Here is a 27,831-nt window from a genome sequence, read left to right on the forward strand (position 1 = left end):
ACGAAAATCTCAGAAGTTTTTGTCACAGCATTAATAATATTAGTAGCTCAGGATAATTTTCATTAACAACAAATAGCTCTCATAATAGAAATGGTTGGAGACCCCTGCTTTATATGTTTCCTCCTGGAGAGTTCTTTTGAACAAAGGACCATTTGAGTTCCTGTTCGCTGTCATGGTGTTCCGTGTAGCGCTTCACCAGAGGTGCAGTTGTTACCTTGCAACAGATCTAGTCCATGAATTGTCCATTCTGCTTACACATTCTCCAGCTGCAGACAACACTGGCCCCTTTACTGTGGACAACACACAAGTCTTTATATTTCCAGATTTAATGCGGTTACAGTTACACAAGGCAGTCAAGAAGAGACTTCAGGATTAACAGTACCCTTTGCACTGTTGTTCCCTGCCAAACTGTGAATTCAGCTGGATTGGAAATCCACCTTCTTCACTAATCTGGAACATGTCTGTCAGTGGATTGACACCTATGACTTTGGCGGTCGTTTCCACCGTGACCCAGTGTCCTCTGTACACCTCAGGAGAAAGAGGTCCTGACAGGGTCAACAACGCAGGGTGCGCCCCCCTCAGCAACAGGTCCCAGCTAGAAGAGATGAAGTGGTGGGTGCAGCTGTGACAATCGCACACTCTGTGGGAGCCCATGAGTGGCCACAAGTGCAAAGGAAGACACTGACTCACTACTCTGGCCTCCAGATCCAATGGCAGTGCACTGCTACTCAAGGTCACCCCTGGCACAGCCAACAAAATCATCTAACCACCACCATGTTCTTCGTCATGGTTTCTTTAGTAGGCTACACTCCTTTACTCTCTCATCCAGGCACTTGACTATCCACTGGTCCAGATTCATTCCTTCCTGGAGGTTTCACTTGGGAACTTTGCATCTCTCGCACCCCCTCTCGCTCCGCCAGTACCATTGTGGTGTGATTGAGCATCAACCCCTCCATTGGTGCCTGAATGGAATTGTATTTGAATAGTTTGGACAACATGCGTCGGCATGAGAGTCATGGGTTGAGTCAGTTGGGGCTTGTATTTGAAGTTCTTAGTTTATCCCTTCTAGAGTCAAACTTGGTGGAGGGAGTCCCACTACTGATTGGATGGGTTCGGAGGTGAAGCCCAGGACCTACTGCTGTCACTGTTGATCATGAATACTTCCCCTTCCACTGTTAAATTACTCACATGGAATGTGAGAGGTCTTAACTCCCCAGGCTACAAATACAGAGTTTAGGCCTTCATCAAGCAGCAGAGAGTGCAGGCCGCCTTCTTGCAACAGGCTTACCTCAACAAGGCGGAAGGGCTTGCACAACAGGAGAGATGGTGGGATTGGATATACTTCCTGACCTACTTCGCCTTCTCTTGAGGGGTGCTTGCCTGGATATTGCCAGGCATACCCTTCCTACCACAGGCTGAGGTTGTGGACGCTGAGGGAAGACTTATTGTACTAGGGGGCAAACTGGAAGGAAAACACAATGCACTGCTAATTTTGTATACCCCAAATCCTTACTGACATCACTACCCCTGCAACTCTCTACATTATTACACTTCCCACTGGTTGCAAGGTGGGATTTTAATTGCATAGTGGATACGACCCTAGATGGATCGTACCTGGTGTTGCCCAGTTCCCTGTTACATGCAATGGCAAAGTGTTTACGAAGTTGGATGTGTGAATGGCAGTTGAAATGCCTGGAGAGAATGCAACCCGACTCTCAAAATATTCTTATTACTCTGGAATGCATGATCTCTATGTGTGTTTGGATAAATGGTTTTCTAATGGACAGACATGCAGGGGGACCCTTCAACCGGAATACTTGGTCATGACTCAATCAAATCATGACCCATTCCTGCTGTTACTAGGCTCAGACTTCCCTAGATTACCAATCCCATCCTGGAAACTGAACTCTGACGTCTTGGAAGACCCAGTCTTCTGGGACTCTCAAACAACCACCATCCACAGCTACATTACTGAGAATGAGGGCATGGTGTCCTCCACGTTGACTGAATGGTAGGTCAGGGACACTGAATAGCCACTTTGAAAGTTATCTGTGAACAGCTTCATCATGAAAGCCTGCAACAAGAACAACAAATTGATACACTAGATAGAGCTGGGCCCCACATTCTTCTGTGCGCCAACAAGTGGTGACTGGAAGAGAGAAATTACTGGAGTTATTGAGAGAGACTGAAGGGATATGACTACCATCAGTAGCTTATCAAGGCTTGTAGCGAACAAGACAGGGTCGGGCAATTACTCGCAGGAGATGGGAGAGGCTATCAAGTTCCTGTCCAAGGGAAAAGTGCTGAGATCTTATGTCTTAACCATAGAATTCTAATTGCCATATGTAGACGTCCTGGCTCCTATGCTGTTCAAACAGTATAACAGAGCAAAACCCTGGGCATCCTCCTTCCCACCATACGTGAGGCCTTGATCAGCCCACTTCTAAAGGAAGGTAAGGTAGAGGAACTTGTCTCCTCATACAGACCGATACAGATTTTAAATGTGGACTATAAAATACTCAGTAAAATATTGGTCAACCAGTTGCTGCCTCAGCTCCAGGCACCAGATACACCCAGTTCAATCTGGATTTTATGTGGTTTAGTGTAGTCTCCCACAAGTCAACTAATGATAAACAACTGAGTACACTGTTCCGTAATGACAACTCCTCAAGACCAATTGGGAGAGGAGAAAAGGTCACCTAAAGCATTTGCTTGCTAGGAGCAAGGGCCTCACCCACCTCTAATTGGCATGCTTCATCATCAGGCTTGGTCCTCATCGGGCCGGCGCTGTAATGCTCCACAGGCCCTGCTAGAGGGCTCTATGCAGGCCATAGATCTTTTTGATAGGTGCTAGAAAAGTACCAGGAGTGCCGAGTGTATCCCGGTATGTGTTTGGTGAAAGACTTAATGAGTGTGAGTGGCCAAACAAACATTGCTTGCATGTGGAGATCCGAATTGAGCCCAAATTTGGGGGACTGGTACAGAGACATGGACTGGTGCATGCTGGCTGAAAGGAAGGTATATGCTGGTAAGCGTTGTCCAAATAAACAGGTCAGGATATGAGGAAAGTGGAATGCATGTAGGGGGACATCTGTGAACCCCTGGATGGTACTGATGATAATGGGTCATACGTACGAACACATTTTCCCATAAACACAGAATGGGTAAAACCCTTTGCTACATCTGGCCCAATGTCTTGTAATAATGATGAAGTGGGGTTTACCGCTACCCATTGTAATGATCCAATGTCGATCCATGGTTATCCCTAGGGGTTTTTGATCAATCATTGCTGCTGGCTTTCTTCCTCATCTGCATTGTATATTGTCACTGCAATTTTTGTTTAATTGTTTGATAAAAATATTTTTTTTAAAATGACTATAGGTACTGGTGCTGTGATATTACTATGAATGATAGGACCTAGTTCAAGGTTAAAAATTAAAGGCAGAAATTGCCAGAGATGGTCTGGTATTCCCTGAACATGAATATGTGTGTGGAGTGGCCTACACTGCAGAATTTTGGTCATATGAATTTGTGTTGAATTTCCTACACTACATAGTTATGGTCAACATGTTTCACGCCCTGATTAGTCCGAGAGGATCTAGTGGCGTTTCATCAGGACCAAAACAAAGAAAACCTAGTCCTCACTGAAAGAGAGCAAGAATGTTCTAATGATTATGTGTACCTACAACCTAATGCAACTTACATAGGCATATGTATCCCCTAACTCAGTGACCTGTAAAGATAAGACACAAAATAACATCACATTAAGGAAATGGAGCGTCCCATGTACAATCACAGGAGTTGTCCACATGCACACACTATTGGATCAAGTAGTTTGTAAACGATACATGCCAAACTCATGCCTTCACATCTAAGAAATGAGGTGAAGCACATAACATCATGTAGTAAACAGTGTTAAACACACTGAGCAGACTTCCGAGTCTCCTAGAGTCAGAATTGGGCCCCTTGGGATATCGTGGATGACACAGCTCTGCAAATCTGGAGTTAGTGTAGCGTTATGTAAATATAGATATACTGATGAGGAGAATACAAACTTTATGGTTATGAGGAGTTGTCATTACAGAACAGAGTACTTGGATGTTTATCAAGTCTTTCCACTGCCTGAACTTTAGGACACCCGACTGTGCCTTGCTGTGTGCGTTATGTGCGGCTCTTGCTCACTTCGGTGCAGTATCAGGCCTCCAAGTGAACTAGGGTAAATCTAATGCCTACTTCTTGTGAGCTTCGTGCATGAATGACAAGCCTTACAAGTAGGGGGTTGAGATTCTCTGGTAGCCACATACTTTCTGGTATTTAGGAGTACAAATGAACCATTCTGAAGCTCAGTTAACAGAAGGCACTATACAGGCGACCCTTGTATCCTTGCAACAGTCTGTCTCCTTCTGGCGTACATTGCCCTTGTACATCATGGGCTGCGCAACCTTTGCAAAAATGGTGGTCCTGCTATGGTTACTGTACTTCTTTGCCACTCTACCCGTTTGATTACACCCTGACCATCTTTAGATTGACTGCTTCTGAGTTTACTTTGAGGCACAAGGTCAGCTTTCTACTGCCAAGGGCGGATTGGCAGTTCCAGACTACAAGTTAAACTATTTGCCCGCGCAACTAGTAGGGCCTGCATGGTGAAGTGAGATGTGATAGGGAACGCTGGGATGGATGCTATGGAGGTTCCTTTGCGTGCTGAATGACTACAGCTGATGCTACACCCCTGGTGGAAACTACAAGACTCAACAGGCAGTATATTAGTCACCGCACTAAAGTATATGTGGACCAGTGCACTTCAGCAGAGCCACACCACCATTCCACACACTTGCGAGCTCCCGCTCAAGGCCTTTCCCCCCTTACTCTCTTGTAGAGACTGGACTGGCCTGCGGGAGTGGGACCGGGCTGGCCTATGCTGCCTAAATGGGCTTTTTGAAAATGATACACTCGGACTTTCAGGGGCCTATAGACGAGTTTGGGCTCCCCCATCACCACTTCCCACTTAATGCAGTCATTAAGACCATGATACACCACACCAGGAAGGCCGTCACTGTGGAGCATCGTCACATGAGGGCCTCCGGACTATCTAGTTGAAAGACAGAAAGACCCGCGAGATCACAGTGCTATATACCACATTGCTACAACAGACTAAAGTTGATCTACAGGGACTACATGTCAGCTGAACAGGGCACACTGGCACCCTGATCACTAATGAAGACTGGGAGTCCATTCTGGATTCCACCCCTCTGACGTCGTAGAATGCCAAGTTTAAGCTCATACAATATTATTTTCTATATAGATATACATTACCCGCAAGTGGATTAATGCTGTTTCCTATGGAACATGCAGCATGTTGGTGCTGGGATGCAGAGGGACCAGATTTCTACCATATGGTGTGGAGCTCTCCTGTACTCCTCCTTTTCTGAGACTCTATTACACGATAAATAGCAGTGGCCGCTGGGCGACACAACCTGAAAACTAGGGTTTATTATCTGTTGGGACTCTTTCCAAGACCCTGGGCAAGAGCTGTCCCGTCCAGATTCATAGACCTAGCACTGTCCTAGAGCGCCACCAGTTGCCGATCTCTTGCAAAAGCCCACTGGGATCCATCCTCATACAGTGGCGGGTGGAATTGATCAAGTGGGCAGAATGCAAGTAAGCTGCTCTGCGGGATGAAGTGAGGTGGGGTGTCCAGATCCCAGAGTACATGCAAGCATGGGCAACCAACTTGCAGGACTCCTCCCAGGTGAACAGCCCTGGAAGACTCGGACGCCCCTGTGTGTGACTGAAAGCGTACCCCTTGCCGCAGAAAAAGGCATGCCTGTCCTACCTTACACACTATTCATAATGCCCTAAAACTAGACTGCATGACACAGGTACAGTGGAGGATTTGTCACTGCCTTTATAACCCCAACATCACTTCCTCTACGTATTACACTCACTGCAGCAGCAGCAGGTTGAATAGTTTCCGGTTTATGTTTTACTTTTGTGTTTTCAATTTTTTCCCTTATGTCCCCGCCAATGTCCCCTTCACAATGTGACTGATCCGAAATTCCCATCACTTCACCATATATTCCTCCTATTGGTGGCACCCCAGCCTTTTCCCCTTGTCACAAGAACGCTCAAATTGCACACTGTACTGATGTACACAGATGTAGGACAGACTGCGGGGCTACGTATACTGTTTGTTAATGTCTTTATAACTATGGAAATCAATACAATTGTTTGTAAAAAATATATGTTGCCTGTATTCCACCCCGGAAAGGTCCTAAGGGTGTTTCTCAGACAGTTATCACAGCGCCTGTGGCAGTCTCACTTACTAATGGGTGGAAGGTGATAAGGATGGTCGCTCCCCATTCTTGCGGAGGATCTTTCTTTCTCTCCTCCACCAAACCCCAGCCTCCTCTTGGAAGGCAAACAATAAAGATTTCCCATTGAAGGTGAGTCTAGCCTGGCTGTGAACATCAGAGCATAGGTCAGATTCATGGGCTAGAGCTTTTGCTTCACCTCCATAAAAGAGCAACACTGCTGCTGCACAGTGTAGAACAGAAACATCACTTTCTTTCTGTTTAAATAAAAAATAGTACCGGCCTCATGGGCAGCCCTGAGAATGGCATCCATGGCATATTAAGTGAGATTAGCCATCCTGGGTCGAGGTGGGAGTGGTGAGATTCACTTTTTGCAATTCAGTCATTGTCCTGCTCCAACAGGAACAGTCCAGCCAGAACGGGCACTCTACATCCCCTCCAGATAGGAACACAAACCTACTTGAGTCTATTAAGTGAGGTATAGCTTGAGTCCTATGGTACAGTAAGCACTGGACCCACATCTGGGCATACCAGCTGCACTTAAAAAGTCTACTCTAAGAACTCCAAAGTAATGGAAGGAATGCTTGAATTAGTCTCAGCCACTGGTAAGCTCAAGCCATCGATTTTCACCCATAGTTCCATTCTAAATAAAGAACCATCTTCTGCAAACCAGTCTTAATCCTGTTCAATAGGGTACCTCCAAATTTGAGTAATACTCAGGAAGGCCTTGAGTGTGTGGCACATGAGCCTCTCACTATCAGGGTAGGATAGGTTCCTCTTCACACTACACTTACTAGGGATCTCAGGCTCTGAAGGATGCCCCAGACCAGTTATGGCTTAGTATGTGGGCAGAAACATGTTGGCTGTTAGGATTATAGCAACGGAATGAGTCATTACACTCAAAAAATGTCCTTTTCTTGTTTTTATTTTACCTCAGACACCACTATTAGTGTGATTTACACTGGTGATCTGTTGGGTAATTTTTTTAAACTACTGGATCCCTGTATTAACCTGAAAAATTATTTCTAAGAACTCGCTCTGGGTTCATTTAACCACAACGTTGAGTCCGCCAAGGTGGCACTGTCCTACCTGGGTGGGGGTAGGTGGCCAAGTGATGAAGCATGACACTATTGTGTGTTTGAAACCACCTATTCCGTAAGGAGAAACCCCTAGGATAGGTCCCAAATTAACGGTTTTCACAAGCATTCCTGATTACACTGGATCACAGCAATAGTGGTACAACCACAAGGCGGTCTTGTCTCTTATCCACCCCCATACTTTTTACTTGTCTCTTATCCACCCCCATACTTTTTACTTTTTTTTGTGATCAGGGTTGATTTTGGGAGGAAGTGTGGGGGTTAAAACCTGCCTCATCTCTCGTTGTGTGTAAACCTGTTTCCATAGAAACAGGCCAGCCGGAACCACCAAGCTAAGTCTCATCCAGACGAAAACACAAGCAGACCCAGACTGGTTTCAATTTACTAATGTATCATCAGTGAGGTACACATTGAGTTCTATGGTACAGTAAGCAAAAAAACACATCTGGGCATAGCTGTTGCACTTAGGGTGTCTGTTGCGAAAACAAGGCAATAGAAGGAATTTTTGAATTGATGTGTAGTAATTGCCGATCGTTTTTGTTTTTTGCCCACTGTGCCATTTTAGACTCAGACCCGCCTTATGCAAATCATTCTTGGTCCTGCTCCAGTCGGTACAGTCTAGCCAAACTGTCATCCCAGATCTTCTCCCGACGGGAACACAGGCAACCACAGACCACTTTTGACCTACGTATGTCTCATGAGAGAGGTATAACTTTGAGTCCTATGGCACAATGAGCATAGGGCACACACATTGGCATACCAGTTGCACTAAGGGTGTTGTGAATTTGGGTAATGTGATAAATAGAGTCATGTAAGGAAGTGTAAACAATAATTGTGTTTAGTGTCCTTAATACCCAAGCGGAACTTTATTTATTGTCATATCAGCTTCCTAATGTCTGCACAAGCAATTTGTTGACTATAGGATTCCTTCTAATGCAGATGCACCACATTCAGCTTTCCATGGGCTGGTAATTCTCCATGGGTGGATAAGAAACATAAAAGAGAATTATGCCAGTCAAGTGGATGACCAAACCGAGAAACAAAACCTTGCTATGTGATAAGATTCTTCCCTTTCGTGTATAGCTAGAGAGGTTTCCTTTTCCTTCTTTTCCTATTTGGGTTAGAACTCACCTCAGGAAAATATATTAAAATTAATAATAACAATCTTGGTGAGAACAGCCAAGGACTTTTACTGCCTCTTCTCCTTTCCTTGTCGTTTTCTTCTAGGGCCACTCACATAAGTGAGTGCAACATTAGAGTCACATATTGGCTATAACCTCTGCCCATACTTTAACCTCAATTCTCAAACAAATAATATTGTGTGTCTCAATTTCTGTGGTCCTATGGAGCTAGACCAAAAACTGTTCTTTAAACTGCTTCGACATTTGTTTATTTTTGCTTTTGGTTCTTTTCTGAAGGGTTTGGTATGGCTTATCTTTCTTATTTAAAAAATAAAATGTGCACTGTTTAAAGGCTACCAGCCAATCCCAACAACCACCTGCCAGAGCCACAGCTCTCATGGACTCTAGTAGGTTGATAGTTCTCACTGGCTCCCAGAGTCGACGGCCATCATTTCTCGGTCCAGTCTTTTGCTTCCTCAGGATCTTGTTGTAAACGCCATCTCTTCCCTTTTGTGTTGCTTGGAAAACTGGCTTGGATTTCTCTACTCCTGTGGACCATGAGAATTCTGTCTCTCTCTTTTTTCCTGGTCATTCTCTCTCTCTAGTCTTATTCCCCCCCCCACCCTCCAACTCACATCCTTTCTCTGAAGAGTCTGGACGGTAAGTCCTTCCTATCTGTCCTCTCTCCTATTGCTCTCCTCTAGCCTTTCCTCTATCTTTTCCTTCCTATGTCCATTTTCTATTTGGAAGATTCCTAGTATATCTCTGATCCAGTTGTTGTGTTACTGGATTCTTTCCTGAGGTCAGTGTCCCCTTCTACTGGGGTATACTGCGAAAATAACCAAGTGATGAAAGGACTGTGTGAATTAATCTGAGCCACTGACGTTTACTCGGGCCACATTGCAGACCATTGTTTTTCCCCCTTTGCACCATTCTAAACAAAATCCTGCCTTATGTAAATCAGTCTATGTACTGCTCCAATAGGAACAGCCCAGACCGAACTGCCAAGCTTGGGTTGCTTGTGTTCGATTTCCTAAAAAACGGCTTGGCAGCAATGGAGGAGACTGCGTTTACTGGAGCAAGGCCAAAGATGATTTGCTTATGGTTGGGTCTAATCTGAGGTACCTTATTCGGAACAAAATGGACTATGATGCAGCCCAAAGTACTTACCACTGGCTGAGATTAATTCAAGCATTCATTCCGGCCATAACTTTTTTGTCTTCCTCAATGTTATACCCTGAGTGCGATGAGTAGGCCATCATGTGGTTCCTGTGCTCATTGTGCCACTGGAAAGAAGATACACCTGCCTGAAGAGGCCCATTTAGGTTGAAACAAGTCTTAAAATACCTGTGTTCCGGTTGAGACAGGACCTGCCTTGGTAGCTCAGGCTGGACTGTTTTATTGGAGCAGGCCCAAGCCTAATTTGCTTATGGCTGGCAAATTGACATAGTGGGCAAAATAACTATGGACTGGGACGAAGCTCAAGTAATTACTACTTGCTGAGATTAATTCAAGCAATCCAGTCATCACTTTTTTCATTTTTCCCTGGGAAAATTGCATCAGGGGCAGTATTCCACTACCTGTCAATAAGTGTTTATTGACACTTGACATTTGGTGTACCCCTCGAAGTTCACAGGACAGATCCAGAACCTTACTCGTGTCACGAGGCAGGCCTGCGCCTCCGTGCACAGGAGCATGACACCAGGGCCAAAACTAAAACAAAAAAACAACAAAAAAACCAAGACACCATATATGCACATTTTGGCACTGAATGAAGGGGAACATGACTGTCCATTGTGAAAGGGACATTCCCGTCCAAACAACAGGCTATACCAAACATCAGTTGTGAATCAGGAAGGCGAAGTGAATGAGGATTTCCCGTGGAAAAAGCATCAGACGGGAAGAAATATACAATGATCCGATGTTAGGCATTTCACGAACAGGTAGGGGAAAATGTACAGGGATAGACTGGGAGATCGATGAATTGCGTTTGCAGGGTCCAAGCCATAAGAGGAATGGAAAAGAAGTGTTTTGAAGCCTCGTCTGAATTTTAGGAAGTCTTTTTCCTTTCTCGGTGGCGGAGGCAAATTGTTCCTCAGGGAGGAGGGGTCTGTATACGAGGAAATCCACCTCCAAATCTTAGGAGCTTGGGTGCCCAAGTGGGTAGTAGGTTTGGGAAGGATGATCTCGCGCATTTCGATTGATGGTAGGGTGCAAAACTGACTAGTCAGGTAACCAGGTGCATTGACATGAACAGACCTGTTTATAATGCAGTGTTCTGAAGCAGGCTCTTTGATAGGTAGCCAACGCATAGATCTGAGGGTAGGGTGATGTGAATTTTGGTTGGGAAAGCTGTGGGTTTGTAGTATGGCAAAGTGGGCAGTGTCTGGTTGTCCATTCAGCGCGATGGCCAGCCGTCTTCTTAGTGTGTTTATTGCATTATCAGACAACACAGGCATGCGCACGTGGCCAACTGAGCATGAAAGCGGCGAATTAACTCTGCAGTTACCTTGCAAAGGAATAAAGCCTTCTTCCGAGCTACACTGTTAATGGAAAGTTCTCACTTCGTTACTGCCTATACTTTATTCTACGCGGCCTATTTTAGTCACGCAGGTTGTGCCCACGTAAAAGAAGGATCCCGCTTTGGCTTTCTGGGCTGCACTTGACACCATATTTAGTCAGTTACTATGCGGCTGGCCTCAATATTTCATATCCGGTATGCTCCGTGGCGGATTCCTGGAGCACCCTCGCTCTCCTTTTTGGGATGTTTACTGGTCCCGGGAGACCGTCAGAGTTTGTTTTAGTGAAGGGCCGCGGGGGGAGCCGTGCGCTCTCTCGGAATCCTCCGGCCTTTGACGAGGACCAGAGATCCCGGGACTCTGCGCCGAGCTCCCGCCTCCTGCGGCGGGCCTCCCGGGTCTCGAGTGACCAACCCCGCCCAGGCCTGGGGCCCAGCCGCCTGGCCCCGCTCTCACGCAACTCTGGCTGTGTACTGGAGGCCGAGTGCAGGCCCCTCCGTGCCCTTCTGACTCCCCCGCCGCCCTTTCCGCTGCGCTCGAGACTTCTATGCACTCTACCACACGTGGGGCCCTGCTCGCCGCCCTCTTCGTGGCCCTTCCCACGACCGGGCCCCCTCCACGCCTTCGTGGCCCGGCAGCCCCTCGGCTCCTCCTCCTCCACCTCGGTGGGCAGACCTCGAGCTCGCAGTCCCACCTCACTGCTCTGCTGAGCCCTCGCAGCGCCTGCCCCAGACCTGCCCATGTCTCACTGGGCCGGCCTCCGCGACCCAGCCCCCGAGGATGCTGCGTAGGGCCCCGCTTCTGATGAGCACGGGCCCTGTACTCGTTTCGTTGGGCTGGGTCTTTCTTCGCTGCGGGCCTGCCCTCTTTTAGGCCAGGCCCTCTCCTGCTCCTTCTCTGGCACCCTCCCCGACCCCCCCCCCCCCCCAATCCTCCTTTTAGTGCACGGCCTGACCATGCTACTCGGGGGCCCTCCCAGCCCCTTCCCCTGTCTCCTTTGCAGCCCCCGTCGGCCCCACCCCGCCTGTGCCAAGACGCAGCGCCCTCTCTCTTCCTCTGTATGGCACTGTCACCTTCGCTCGCCTCGTCCTCACAGGATTTAATCGGCAGGAAAAGTCCCCTCTTCCTTTTATGGCCAGAGGGAGTTATGTGTTTGTACAAGAGTTTTCTCATGAAGGCAAGGGTAGATGTGGGAGAAGGAGGGGGTGCACCATCGTGCGCCTCTGGAAACTTTTACCAGTCTATTAATACCGGCCACAGATGCTAAGCGCACACCCTATGCAACCCATATTGAAATCTTTCAATTGATAGTAAAAAAGCGCCATGGGCAAGATCGACACAGATCTGTAGTTTACTTCCTGTGTTTCACGGGAACTCCTTCGGCGCAGCAGGGGCGCCTTTAGTTTCCTAGTAAATGAATTCTCACAGAAACAATCTATTTCATGTCAAGATGTATAGCTGGTTACATGTATAATAGTGAATGCTGCATCCCTGCAAAATGCACTGTAAAGAGAAACCTACAGGACAAGAGGAAGAGTGGCTACAACGAGGCTTGTAATATAACATACAGCGCTATGCAAATTGATTTAAAATGCTCACATTTGATATTGTGACAGAGCTGTGAATACAGAAATGCATAAATGAAATGCATTGCAAGGTGAAGATATTCATGCTGCTGAAAAAATAACGGCATAATTGAAATATGTGACACATGCAGGCGACTTTGAACTTCAAGATTTGCTGCCCTGAAACGTTAATATGACATGCACGTGCCTCGTTAATGACATGAACTAAACATGTGGTTATCATGCAGTAGAGCCTCAGTGACCTGGAATGCCACACGTAGACGCCATGCATTGAGCCCAGGATGGCGTGCACCTAAACCTTTGAATGGCATGTACTGAAACGCGAGTGCCACATATATTGAAACGTGTGAATACCATGCATTAACACTTCCGAATGGTATGAAATGAAGCTTGGGCGGCACAGCACACGGATTCAAACATGCGAATAACATGTACCGAAAAATATGGCTGGCAAATGCACGAAAACATGCAAGAGACCTATATACTGAGACGTGAACAGCATGATGTAAAACATGTGAGTGCAGCGCAGACAAACACGTAAATATTAGCGAGAGGGGCAGCACACGACTTTGGTCATATCTGTGTCCCAGCAGGTATAGGTTCGCTTACTGCGCCACTGGTCTTGTGTGAAGACAGTGTAGTGTGTAGGGACTGCTGTGCATCTGTGTGTTTCCTCAGGGCAGTGGTGGGTGTGAATGTGCAGTGGTCCCTCGGCCCCTGGCTGGTCCATGCTGCCGGCTCCGGGTGCTGGGGATGCAAGGCCAGGTAGCAGGAGGGCGGTTTCCACAGCTCCTCCCCTCTCCGCTCTCCATCCCTCCCAAGAGCAGCCCTCCTCACTCTATATAGAGGGGCTGCGACCACGGCGTGGCTTTGGACTGTCCTAGCTGCCAGCTGCACAGGTTCCGGGGCTCTCCGATTCACCCTCTGCTGCTCCCATCGGATTTCTGTGAGTATGAGTGCTAAGGGCCGGGCTGCTGCAGAGGGTCCAGCACTTCTCTTATCTTAGTAGCAAGAGCATGCCTGTCCTGTAAAGAGTTGTTCTTTTACTTCTACGGGGGGAATAGCATGAAAGGATGTCACTAACCATTAAATAGTTAAACCGCACACATACAAACGCATGGATGCAAACTTCCAGTGCTAATCTAAACTGAACTACTTTTGCGTTGGGCGCAATCATGCGACATGTTTCCTCGTTCAGTCTACCTTGGGACAGTCCTTCTGCTGCTGAACAGAACCCATAAATGTGAGTTTTTCTCGTGTAGAACGCCTGCTAATAGCATCACAGCGCTCTACGTTCTGTTGAATACGAGGCGTGGCTTATTGCACGTTAGATGTGCCCAGATGCACCACACATGCTATCAGGTATATGCACGGACGTCGGAGAAGGTTAGAACTGCCTAAAGCGTTGCAGCTTCAAACGTGACACACTTGCTGCCAAGGTCACGAGCCTGCCAGTGTATGTGCATGTATGTGAGTTATACATCTCCGTATATTGCATTTGACATATAAGTTATGGCTCTTTCGAAGCGCTCGTATTCGTGGTGTACAAGGGAACCGAGGCAGAAGGCTATACGCCCAGGATCACACAGTCCACTCACGCGTGGAAATCCGCATTAATAGAGGGTCTCTTTGTTGGGTCGAATACTTACGCACTGGATCACAATTAAGTGACAATGGTTGATGTGGAAACAGGTCTTAATGTGACGGGCTGACAACGCGATTGACACGGGTTATTTTTATCCACTGGAAAAGCTGAGGGTTGGAAGGAAAGCTGACTTTGCGGCCACATGCCATGTGTGTTTTGTAGATTATCAGTGGGACTTGAACTTTTCTACTGCTCCTTCCTTGAATACTGCCAGTAAACCACAACATGTAAAGCAGGCTACTGGAGAGCAATCATTTTTTAGCATTTTACTGAAATTGCAGTTTCTAAGCAATACAATGTGTATATCTGAATTTGAGTTTCTGTATTAGCCATTGTCAAACAATATTACAATGTATTTAGTGGAATTTTCCCATTAGCGTGAAGTTAAACAAATCTGTGACATATGTTTTCCTTGAAAAAAAAAAAACACGTTTTGAAAGTATTATGTTATCGATTACGTCAGGTCGAGGATTACAAGGTGCCTGTACAGTGGTTTTTACATATAGGGCCCCTTAGTTTATGAACTAGTTGCTGTCTTATTTCGAGCACCTGCAGTGTTAGCAGGAGCGCCATACCGGTTCTGTTGCAGACCGGCGCAGTCACATCTGATGTAAACAGCCCATTTTTATTACGAGCTTCAAAGGACATATCATTCCCTACATGGGATGTGTTTTGCATTTGTTATCATTAGAGTTTTTTTGCACCAGCTAGTATTGAGAACATGGCCATATATGGTAGCACTCCAAGATGTCAGCAGAGGGGCCATGGCAAATTACTGGCAACCTGCAGCAGGTCCTTCTCCACATCTCAAGTGCAGCCTTGCAGTTCAAGAACTCCGAAGCCTGCCTGCAGCTCAGTGGGTTTACAGGGTTTCTGTTTATATCTGTGGAGAGAGACATTGTATTTTACCTTGGCAGAGAATAATACTTGCATCCTCACATGCTGTGCACAGGAAGCATATGTAGTTTACGGACAGCATGCATTATGTATACCACCTGAAAGGTGGTCTCGTTTTTAGGCTGTCTGTGGTGGAAACAAGATAGGAGGCTAACCACTTGACCAAAATGAGTGATCTTGGGCATATAACTATGTTTCTCTGGCACCATTCTCTTGCATGCCACACTTGTGCGCACCGAGAGGTGCATCAAGTCCGAACATTAAGCATAAAAAGTTAATAAATTGAATGCTTTGATCTTCTAGAATTTATGACTCTCTTAACGCCATCTACAAAGCAGCTCTGTGCTGAATCCAATACTTCCTTTTTACATCAAAAGTAGTAAACCATTGTGCCATGAGATGTTTTCTTTCAGCTAGTGGAGTCGCAACCGTATACATCAGAATATGTGGTCCAGCCACCCACCCAGGTCTTTAGACGGAGCCAAATCCTCGGCTGTTGAATTAGTTAGATTCAATGCCGAGCTTCCATCTTCCACTGTCAGAGCTTAGTGACTGAATTTTTGTTGGCAGTCCCTCCCCAGTCCTTGTCCGCATGGGCTTGTAATCTTAGCTCCTGCTCTGGGACTCGCGTTCCCCATTTTCTTTTTCAGTGATAGGTATCTTAGCACACATCTCTTTCTGCAAAGTTGTACATTTAAATTACAATGTCATTTGTTACGCTTTCCTTTGTAAGCGGTCAAGTAAGATGGTGCCTTATACCTCAATATTCAATGGAAGAAACCTCTGACTTCAGATACACACTGAGGGCCTGGCAGGCCATAGGCACGGTGATTACTTCAGACTAAGGCCCAGATTTAAAGCCCAGTGGTAACTGAAAATCACCTGGTTTCTGAAGGATACACTACGCACAGGGTAGAATCTAGCATCTAATTTTTATTTTTTTCTCAGTGCTAACCTTTTGATGGAGACTGTACTCTTTGGGGTGGCTCTGTTTGGTTTCCTTCAGAGAGGTTTCTTCGCAGACTCTTCTAATGCTCTGTACAAGAAAACCTTTGTATCACACTCTGGGTAATAATGAAGACAAAGGCTTAAAACGGCCTCGTTGCAGAATCTCACCCGTTCTTCTCTTCCCACTGCACGTGATGTCTTATCTCGTTTCTTCCTGGCTGTTTGCTCTCTTTTTATGCTTTTCCTGAACGGTGGATTTTTGTCAGGCTTCATCAGGAGCACTGGCTGAATTCAGTGCTTGAAATGGAAATATAAACTTGCAGGTGGGTACTTACTGTCCCAAAGTACCTCTTTGCTCCTCAGACATGCCAGTACTCTCCCATTAAAAGCATTTCAACCCTACTGAGAAGTGCTGGGACTGACCACAACAAATGAAAGAAGTACAGGTACTCAGTAACTGATATGACTTGTCAGTTTGAAGCACTGGACTTTCCCCAATAATAACCTCCTAACCTGTGCCAGTTGGAGCTGAAGCCTGGCACACTTCTGTAGTAGGTCACACTTTTTGGTTTCATAGTGTCATGCAGGGGTGGTCAGCTTAGGTCCAGGACTAGTAGATCCATGCCTGCTGCGTAGGACATCCATTTAGGATTAATTTCTTCAATAAAATTAAGTGGAACTTCTTTGTGTGGCCGGTAGTACACTATAAAACGTGCACAGAGCTGGTCTAGACTTATTTTGGACCCCATTCTCTAGCCCAAGTGTAAAGTTGGTGACTACAAACTGAATTAAGGAAGAGCACGCCTGGCCTATACTAGAATCCATGGGACCTTACACAGTCCTGCAACTCAGAAATGTGGATAGGGCTTGGACAGTGTAGCTGCACAGGAGGTACACATTCAACTGATGCTCTGATCCTGTCCAACCCTAACTGCCTTTCAGTAGGCCAAAAATCTGTTAAATTAACTTGTCTCTGTGTGGCCACACATCTTAGACCCAATGTGTAATTTTTTTGTTGATGATCAACCGTGTATGTCCAGAAATAACTCTTTCTCCCTTTCCTCAACAGGCAACTACTGAACCAAAATGTCACAAAAACCGCTAAGCGATGATGAAAAGTTCCTCTTTGTGGACAAAAACTTTGTCAACAGTCCACTTGCCCAGGCAGACTGGTCAGCTAAAAAACTGGTCTGGGTCCCATCCGAGAAAATGGGATTCGAAGCTGCAAGCATCAAGGAAGAGAAAGGGGACGAGGTGCTGGTCGAACTGGTGGACAATGGGAAGAAAATCACTGTGGGAAAGGATGACATTCAGAAGATGAACCCACCCAAGTTCTCCAAGGTGGAAGACATGGCTGAGCTGACATGCCTCAACGAAGCTTCTGTGCTTCACAATCTGCGGGAAAGATACTTCTCAGGGCTCATCTACGTAAGTATACAGAGAACTTCCAAAATGTCACTTGTGCGTCACAACATAGTCGCAAATAAATCTTACGTGACCATCACACATTGCAAAAATATGTAAGTATTATACGAACTAGTGCCTTTCATTTCTCTGATCATATAACAAGACATGGACTTCCGTTAGGTTGTAATTTTATATTCTAACATTTGAACATATCTCTTTAGCCTTCCACCCACTGCGTCAATGTCCAGCTCAGCAGACTACATTCATGGTTTTGCTGTGTGAGAATTAAGGTTTCTGGAAAATCCCATAAGTGGCATCAGTGAATAAGCTAACAACCAACATATGAGGAAGAAGTTCATCTAGGAAAGCCTGCTGAGTTGTACCAAAGTAGGTGGGATGACTGCCACGGTCCAGAGCTGGCTTGTATAGTGGCATGACCAGTTTCCATCTGATGTCAGTACCTTGATATAACTAGCAATGACCATTGTCAGGGGAGTAGGAAATAAGTACAGGCTGATTAGATAGTTGACACACAGCACAGTCAGGCAGTTTGAAGCAGGCCAATACTTTCTAAATTTTCAAACTTTTAAATTTTGAGACTTCCACTGAACACAATTTAGTGACTCAGGGCCAATAATTGCTCGTATAGACCTACCCAGCACTCCAATGTGTGTCTTTTTTGTGTGACTTTTTGTTTCTCCCATTTTTTATTTTAGATCGTACCTTCAGTAGGTAAAATATTCTAATTGCATTATAGCACATGGAACCATGCAATCCCTGTATAAAAGCCAACCTCTGATTTTATTATTACATTTGAGCAGTTGTGGCTTTAGTCACCTGTAATAACAAAATTCTGTAGTTGGCTTTTCTTTCCTATCCATAGTTCTAAAAGGAACAGTGATCAGTAGAAAGGAGATATTTATGCAACATGTTTATTTTAACGCTATAATTCATTAAAGAAAAGAAAGACTGTGTCTGCCTGTTACTACTCATTCTGAGCTACACTTACAGCTTTTTAAAAATCTGAATTACGTGAAATTGATTCTAATATGTTGCTTTTATAAAATTGCTAACTGTTTTTGGAGTGGTTAATTTTGCACAACATAATCTACGTTTATCATTTATGTCTTCAGCCATGCTATCCCTTTCACGAGAAAGAGCAACAGCATAGGATTTAAGTTTTTGTGAGGGGATGGTGTAACCTTAAGTTAAAAGGAATAAAATGCCCTCTGGAATATGTTAAAAGGATATTGCAAGTCACCCCAGAGTTGCATGACCTTATAAAGGAAATTGGCCTTCAGCCTCATTCCTCGGTCACCAACCTCCTCGGTGACTTACATTATCCTTATAGCGTACTACACAAGGTACTTTATTCCAGGTGAGAAAGGTGGACAGGGTATAATACTTAATTATTAAATTGGAACCCGAATGTCAGTGAAGATAAAGAAGAATGGCTACAAATGCGAAATGGCACTGTCGTTGTACAACAAATAACAGGTCCAGGTACATTTTAAGCTTCTGGACATACATTTTTCAATGTCCCATTAACGTGCTCCAAACAATAAAGGACGTCTGTATGCATTCTCTGCATCTGTGTTGCATCTAAGACTGATTGCAAAAGTGCCAAATAGTGGAATGGAGATATCCTGGTCTGATTGTTGAACAAGTGCCAACCTTGTGGGAGCTGGGTGGAGGTGGCCAATTCTTTTATGAAAGGCCTAATCATGCAGCATCAGTCGGATACTAAAACATGTGATATTTACCAACACTCCTCACGTGTGGAACATTGAAGGAGCCACAAAATTCTCTTCTCCTTTGTCCCTCAGTGAGACAGTTATGTCAATATAAAATCTAGATCTAGTGGTCAAGGTCAATAGTTGGCTTAGAATTACATAACCATGTATTAGCCACTTTGTGACAACTCCACTCCATGCTGAACAGTGGATTAAATCTGGCACGCTGTGCTATAAAGTTAACATTCCCAGACTACCCGTTTCTGGGGACTTGATTTAAATGGCCTCTTAATACACTCTAAGAAACATGCTCAGATTGCTCTCCTTACTGGAAGCTAACTCATACCAAATATAGACTTGTCAAGTTTGATCGAAGTGTTTGAGAGTAAGAGGGATGTGTTTTTGCAAGATTTTGGCCTAATTAAGAAAAGAGACCACAGTTCTTGGTATTTGGCTCCACTCTCTAAAGTGATTGATTCTAAAGCGATCAATCAGTGTCATGCAGAGCCGAGCAAATTAGTGAGAAAAGAAATACATAAATAACATTATTTTATTAAAGCATCCCATATTTGTGTGTTTGTTTAATCTTGAAGTTTAAGATAAAACATATAGTTGGAATGAGTAACCACTTCATTAAGGCCCTCCCCCCAGTCTCCTCTTTTATTTTTTTAATCTCACATTTCAGCAATATTGAAAGATACCTATGCCAAGCAAGAAAAGATGGGAGCTATGCGGTCACATCAAAAATAAGAAAAACATAAATTCATTAGAAGCCAGGATTTAATATTCATATGGATATCTGGGGTGCGGGTGCACTCTTCTAACCCTTCTGTTGGATAACTGATCCATTCCTCAAAAACACAGCCAGTAATTACCTCTGACCATCACCCATGGCACATAAGAAGAGGTTCATGTTTTTGTCGCTGCACAAGGACTGGTCCACAGCCACCACTAAGAACTAAATGCCAGTCTCCTGTACTCTAACTTCTAGCGCCTACAATGATGAACTGACCTCCTGGTTGTACTACTTGCCCATGAGCATGACTAACCTACTAGATATGTATTCCTAAAGTTTTACCAGCCTGACAAGTCAAACATGTGTCTTATGTTCTAGAGGCTCTTCTTCCACTCATAATTCTTACCCTTTCCACACCCTCTGGTCTGTGCATCATTCATCTTCTTCTACTAATGATCAAAGCTGAAGAAGTGAAAATGTAATACCTATCAGGACTCCTAGCCCTGTTTCCAATTAACACATATTCTTGACACTCACTGGTCCGATGTCTCTGTGCAAGTAGGACGAGGACATCAAAGAAGGAGTGTGGGGTTCTTTCCTTTTTACATGAGGTCTAGTCATACCTCGAATGCCCACATTATGCATATATATGCTATAGAACAGGTTGCACAGTACACCCTTATGATGTATAGCTATGCTAGGGGTGCGAGGCACACATCCCAAGAGAAGTGCCCTTCCAGAGCTTGCACAAGGTCAGGTGAAGTGTTGGAGTAAGTGCCCAGAAACTCTGTCAGTCTAAAGTTTAAAGTCACCTCTGAAGTACCCGAGAGGCTTCTAGTTGCGGGCAATGGCTGTGGATTGTGGCTGAAGAAAGAATTACTAATTAGTAATCGGTGTCATAGGCTCTGGCCCCTTGTTCGATCCGAGTGCAAAAGAGGCTCTTAGTTGTTATGAATTTGAGTCCCTAGGAATGGTAACTAGGGTACCAGCTCGTTCTGCATAACCTTTGCTTGATAGAACAAATTGCTTCTTCTAAAAAAGCCCCCCTTGAACTTCCCGTGATTGAACAACGTTTCGTATTTGCTGTTTTTTGGAATTAATGCAGTACACACAAGCTTCAAGATTAATACTGGCCTACCAGTTAATAATTGTATGTACATTAACAGAGCGTACCTGTGATGTGATTGTCTTCACATGTACAAATACGACACTTTTAGAATGATGCTGAGCATTACGCCATGGTGTAACTGTGAGCAAGTGGAGTCTTGCTTGAGATTTGTATTCGAGACATACCCTCATGCCTACATTTCTACACACAGACGACCCCACAATGATAAACAGTAAAATATGTACTTTTGAGCAAATTGCTTGTGTGACACTAGGGACATCACATTTGAAGTATGTTGTTTTGAATCTTCAGGACTATGGTTCCGATTATGAGTCTGGTGATTGGACCGCCAGACCTCCGTGGGGACGGTCGAGAGGACGCACCAAGCCAGCAAGTCGCGCACACTGTCTGTCATGCGCCATGTCGTGCATGGCAGACAGTGCACTAACAATGGTGGCAGGGGGGCCAGGACAAAGCCCAAGATATGGGCATTTTCGTCCTGGGGCCACTCCTTTGACTCTTTCCCTCCCTTTCCGCCGACCTTTTCATTGCGGTGTCCCTGCATGTTTGCTGGTACTAAATTTTAGCCCACCTGGATAACTTGTGTGGTTGCTATATACCATCATGTTGTGATGTTATATTGTTTTACCAACTGTTTAGTTGCCTATTGTGCCAGATGAACAGTACACAATCCTACAAATATAGATAGAAATTAGATATATGGTCGTGTTATATTTTTTGAGATGAAGATCAAATGTGCTTATACACTACTTTAGGCCTTGTAAACCCCACTGTGGTAATATTGCAACCAGTATTCCTGAAACTGCAGGGCGTATTAATCCTGGGCGGGGTATTACCGCACTGGTTAAGGTTTTAGGGTCTAAAACAGGGAATAATGAGATAATCCAGGTTAGTGCACAGAATGCTTCCCAAAGTAATGTTTTGATGATGAAATTGGACCGCAAAAAGAATGTGGCACCCGGTGATCCCTCACAGCTTATTATCCTTATTCGTTTGGTAAGTCCTGCTTCCAGATGAATCAGGAGTATCTCCCCACTTAATGAGGCCTATAATCTTTAATAGTAAATGCTAAGAACTCTTTCCCACTCATGGATTAACAGGTGTGCTCAAAGTCACCATTTTGCAGGATCTGTCGCATAGTTCATGGCGTTGAAAGCCGCAATTTAGTTCAAGTTTCTTTCCATTGTCAGAATCTGCAGCTCTAGGTAGATAAAAGGAATACAGCCTCAAATTTACCTTAGAAATAACTCGGGCCTTTTTTTAATTTTTTTTATAAAAGATGTAATACGGGATGCAGGCGGATTTAAACACATTTCTCCTATGAATCAAAAGCCACTGTAGTTGCCAGAGGAAGTTGGATACATGTTCAGACTTCTTAAGATTGAAAAGAACTTTCAATGCCGATGCAAATTTATTTTGGAAGACACAGGCACACAGAATTTTGAAATTCCTGGTAGGATTATAGGAAAGCTTTTCAGTCATGTTACTGTCAGAGAAGGACAAGAATGGAACATTTTTACATAGAATACGCAAGAGATGGGAATACATCCCCCTGCACTTCCAAAAACAGTCACCAATCAAGCAGAGTTCCCAGGTTCCTCTTTACCATGCGGGCCCGCGAGCATTGCTGGAAGAGAACCATCCCAACTGAGATCTGATTATAACTGGGGATGAGCTCTGGTTTGCAGGGTTTCAGTTTCAAGAAGTGTTCCCTTCCCAAACTCGAGTGGCTCCAGCGCTACGGAAGGTGTAAAAGAGAGCAGAATAATCCATCAGGTTCAAAATCATTTGTGTATTGTACCCACGCAGCAAATCTTCCAATGGCCATAGATATACATTACAAAAATAAGGAGCATTTTGTAGACCCTTGCAGGAGCACTCAGTGCAGGGGTTGGGTACTGGAGAAATCTCTTTACACACATATCCCACAATGCCTTTTGTTGAAGGTAGGAGAATAAATTAGTGTCAGGCGCAATTATTCTACAGATTCCGAGTCACGAGTAGACCAACTCTCATCCAGAAGTAAAAGTGCATGGAATTGTTTGTGATATTCCACGGTCTACCACTGGGGGGACTGACATCATAGCCCCCAGACACAGTGTTGTGGGAGAAGTGGGCACATATCAAGTACTGTGTCATGGTCCTTTTTATCTTCCAGACCTAACCTGCATTTTTAACTGGTACATGGTTACACTCCTCTCCCCCTACCACACACCCCTTCTATGCCTCGCCCCCACCGAGGGTGATCACACAGTCCCTTCCTGAGGAATACAATGTTCCAATGAGCACTTAAACCCTCACAGCTCTTTTTATGACACTGCGAGTTAGTCAAGTATTTTGCCCCTCTGCAGGCCTTTCCACCCTCACTTAAGGCTGACAATTCCTTCCTAACGTTTCCCCCGACATCATAAAACATTACAATTCATTTTAAAGGTACAGAATTTAACACATCTTCTCGGCGCTCCAAAATACTAGTATCAGATGAATATAAATCTGTTGAAACAAAACCCACTGGACCTTATCTTGACTGATCATTTCTGAGGCACTGAATATCGTTTTCTTAAAAAGTTACTGCGATGCTCCTTTTTCTTGTTGCTTCAGGAAGGACATCAACTTATTTTCTCCCCTTGACCCCCTCAGAGGGAGGACACAGCCCAGACAGATTTGGCATCCACGGTTGTTTCCTAACCTGATCACGGTGAACAATAACCACGTGAACTATTCCACGCCTTCCACTTGAAGGTTTGTTCTCGTAATTTATTTAATTGACAACCACTCTTCCAACCAACATGGTAAGCTGCTGGAGCCACAAGATTCACGTATGTCCGAAAAGTGACGTCACTGTATAACTGCAGCATTCAAATGATTTCCTCCCTGGATTCCGACACGGATATTCAGGCTGTTTCTTTAAGCTGCCAGCACCTGATAGCAGGACAGTGTGGTATCATTCCAATACCCTAGTAGAGGCTTTCACTGCAAGCCCCCCTTTGCGCCTGACACCTTTGCAAGCCTAGGGGGCGCAGTTCTTCTTTCACAAAAGTTACCAATGGCGCTTCCAACAATGCCTGTGAATTAATAGCCAACCTCGTGCATTCATCCATAGCACCCTGATATATCTTTCTGACCGGCTACTTGTGGTATCAACATGCCTCAATGAATACCAATGTGAGGGTTGTCACGGGCACACACAACCGCAGCCACACACATCTGTCCCCACACGCAAACACATCACTGCCCCTCTTCCCCCTTCCTTTGGGCTACCATCGTGTGTAAGTAGAGCACTTGTGACGAAAAGGCCAGACCAAGTCTACTAACAACACAGCAAAAAGAACAGTGAATATGATGTGGTCTGAGAAAAAGCTTCTGCAGTCCGTCTGTAATCAGAAGACGAGTGTCCCAATGGAAAGCTGTTCTGTTAGGCAAGGCTTCTGCTGAATTTACTTTCCCATTCATGAAATGAATATTGAGGAAGTTAGGTTTTAATTTGCCGCTGTAGTACCGTAGTGAGCATCACCTGAAATGGAGAAGTGCTTTGAGGGTACCCGCCTAGAAGGAACCCACGCACAAGAGAGGCCAGACCCATCTAGTTTGCTTGTCCCCTGAGTGTCACTTTAATGATCTCCGAGGAAGTCTGTGATTACAACCAAGCTTTAAAACCAATATTTGGCAAGCTTAGTACATTGTTATCATCTAACATCTGGAATCATGGCCCCTTTATTGTAATAAAACTCCTGCATGTGATGCAGATTTCCCATCCTATTAGCTGAGGCTAGGTCAGGAGGCCTACAAGTGCAAGTGCCAGTAGCCTAAGAAGGGAAGGGTGCCCTTTGTGGAAACCCATGTTAAATGTGAATATGTGCAACTATACCATTTTCCAGAAGTATTTGACATTTAGAACCACATTTTCTTCTACGGTAGCTTGCCTTGTTTGTTTTGCAGTTTCACTTCACCCTCTTGTTGTCTTTCCTGTAGCTTGGGGGTTTAGTTTTCCAACTAGTCAACTAATCAAAGCAAAGATGACACCTACTTCTGGGCCACAACCCACTGACCAAGAACCTGCGGGACTGAGATACTACTGTATCTTTGTGCTAAAGACACAATATAAGGCGTATACACAATATGGAGACATTAAAACTCTTATCCAGTGCTACTCGGTTAAATTAATTGTGGGATGTCAAAGCCCTCTTTGAGTTCTACGGTATTTTGTGCTCACATGTTTCAGTGTGATCTAAAGTGAAGACAGAAAATTTGATCACAGTGAATCCCAGTTCTTCTTGACCTTGGGAATATTCTTGAAATACCTCATGTGTCACGTAACCACCTCAAAGCACCAGAAGTTTCTTGCTTAAAAGACCACTGTCATTTTGAAATTAAACTTTTGTATGTATTTGTAAAATCAGACCATCACTTGTCAACTAGAATAGAAAAGTAGAGGATTCCAAATCCCCAATTAGCTCCCACAATGCAAGAAGCTTTGATGACCGTTTGTGGTCATTTTGAAAGCAATGATGTTCAACAAGAGCTGTTTCTCGGGTATTATTGCTGACTCAAAAAGCTCCTGTTTCCCTAAATTGACTCATGACCTTGATATGAAGATTTTTTTTGGTACGAACAGAAAACAGTGAAGTTGCGTGAGCACAAGAGAGATGCTGTATTACGTAGCGAGTCGAAGGTGTGAGCTGTGTTTCAAGATCGGTAGTCAAGAAAAAGGGGCAAACCCGTAGTGTTTTCAGACAGAGATGACACATGGGCAGACATATTTTGGCTTTTACCCTACAGCACACTGACTGTGGGCTCATGGGGATCAGACCACCTTTGTAACTGTTGGAGTCTACAGTTTCCACTCAGTGGTGTATTATCACAGCCAGGGCATTCCCATGCATGGCAGCTGACACCGGACTTCCGATCCCCGCGCTCTCCCTCAGCAAGGATCAGGAGTCTGTGGGCTGCTCAGCTAAGCATACCCACCGGCTGCCGCTCTGCTCTACTGCTGGCAAGATGTGAATACTTACAATAAAGATTTGGTTATACTCCAAGCTATGTGTCAGTGTTACCAGATGGTAGCCTCATTTGTAGTGCTCTATTAAGGAGTCTTATTTTCTGAATATATGGTGACAGTCCACAGGCTATGAGGCACTATAACACACGACATGTTTGAACAACGATGAGGGACTTCTGACCAATCTCACCCAGTGGGGTCAGAAAGAAAAAAACAGTCTTCTGCACTTTGGTCTTTGCGTATTGATGGGAAGGATAGAAAACACAGCAATATGACAGCAGAGTGACACTTTTGTGGGAATGAGAGATTATGAGAGAAACATCTGCAGACGAAAATGAAAGATGAGTGAAAATTGGCAGTCCAGTGGATCTCGCCTGTCAGGAACCTCTGGGGAACAAACAGCTGGCCCGTCGTACAGTGTCCATGCTGACAGCTGTTTTGCTAGGGCTGTGTGCTGCACTTCAGTGGGCCAACGGGGTCCCATAAATATTCCATTGAGCGAATGACGCAAGGACGCGGTGCGGGGGAGGTCAGGCTACACTAGCCTTTCACAAGATTTTCCCCATCTCACCATGGAGGAGATCTAAGAAGTGGACGTAGATTCATAGTAAAGTTTTCCTAGAAAGTGTTGAGGCCAAGACGTTGTTAACAGCAGTCATTTTCCGCTTTCATCTATAGCTACAAGGCGGGCTATTTATTGGGAAATGTTCAAATACTGAAACAGGCATGACTCCAAGAGTTGAATACGATCACCATTTAGTCCTAGCAGGCTGCATCATATTAACATCCCTAAAAATGTGTACTGCACCCATGAAAGCCAAACGCGCGTACAATCCAGGATTTCCAGTCAAAGCCTTTTGAAGTATTATCCATTGGATGGAATTAGTGGCATTCTGCTTCTCTCTCCTAGGGTTACCCCTTTACCTATGACATCAGGACACCAAGGTGCCTATCTTTAGCTTTTATGTGACAACTCCTTGTTCTCAGGTGCCCCTGTCCAAATCGCTTGGTACAAGCCAATCAAAATGAGAAATCTCAGAATGCGCTAGGTGGTTCAATGAAAGACCAGAACCGGAAATATGGTGACCTGCCGACATGGACGAGATGGCAAATACTACTCTTCTCTTCTATTTAATGTCAGTATACATAGCGACTCTTGCTGAGACACGCTACACTCAAGCCACGTCTTAGGATGTGCTTAAATGTGATTGGTGGGGTAATGGCGAGATTTCCAACGTCCTCCTTTGAAAGGAAACATATTATTTTATCTTTAAAACTACAGTTTTTAAGGAAAGTTTCCTTTCGCCACTAAAGTCAATGTACACATCTGAGAAATACTGAAGCACTTCAATAAACCAGCTTCAGTATTTCTCAGATGTGTACATTGACTTTAGTGGCCGGTCTTCTGGTCCCCCGTTGCACGTCGGTTTACCTCGTTTCTCACAACAACAAATTCCCGGCCATTTCTTCAGGTCTTGAGGATGACCCCTGAGTTGTTAGCTCAATAGGTGTTTGTGTAACATCCTAGGTATTATTTTTTAACATTGCAATTGTGCCCTGTTTCCTTTAATAATTATTTATAAGTGGTCAACAGAACTGTTTCTGAATAATATTGTGCCCTTTTTTGAAGGGAGAGCGGCAGTAAGGCTTCCAAACTATTGAAGCTTCCTGCAGACCAGCAGACCCCTCCTTCTCACTGAAAT

At 44.8% G+C, this 27,831-nt stretch overlaps 1 protein-coding gene and 1 long non-coding RNA gene across 4 annotated transcripts in view; one reads left to right on the plus strand and one right to left on the minus strand.

Moving 5' to 3' along the window:
- Positions 1-27,831, minus strand: part of LOC138261348 (uncharacterized) — a 117,591-nt gene that overhangs the window by 71,937 nt on the left and 17,823 nt on the right. The window lies entirely within an intron of this gene.
- Positions 13,437-27,831, plus strand: part of LOC138261346 (myosin-11) — a 175,078-nt gene continuing 160,683 nt past the window's right edge. For all 3 annotated transcript variants that reach the window (XM_069210196.1, XM_069210197.1, XM_069210198.1), the window contains exons 1-2: positions 13,437-13,580; positions 17,194-17,552. In XM_069210196.1, coding sequence (XP_069066297.1) covers positions 17,211-17,552 — 342 coding nt within the window. In that variant the 5' untranslated portion in view covers positions 13,437-13,580; positions 17,194-17,210. The remainder of the gene's footprint in view (positions 13,581-17,193; positions 17,553-27,831) is intronic.

Source organism: Pleurodeles waltl, chromosome 10 (genome assembly GCF_031143425.1).
Source record: "Pleurodeles waltl isolate 20211129_DDA chromosome 10, aPleWal1.hap1.20221129, whole genome shotgun sequence".
NCBI lineage: Eukaryota > Metazoa > Chordata > Amphibia > Caudata > Salamandridae > Pleurodeles > Pleurodeles waltl.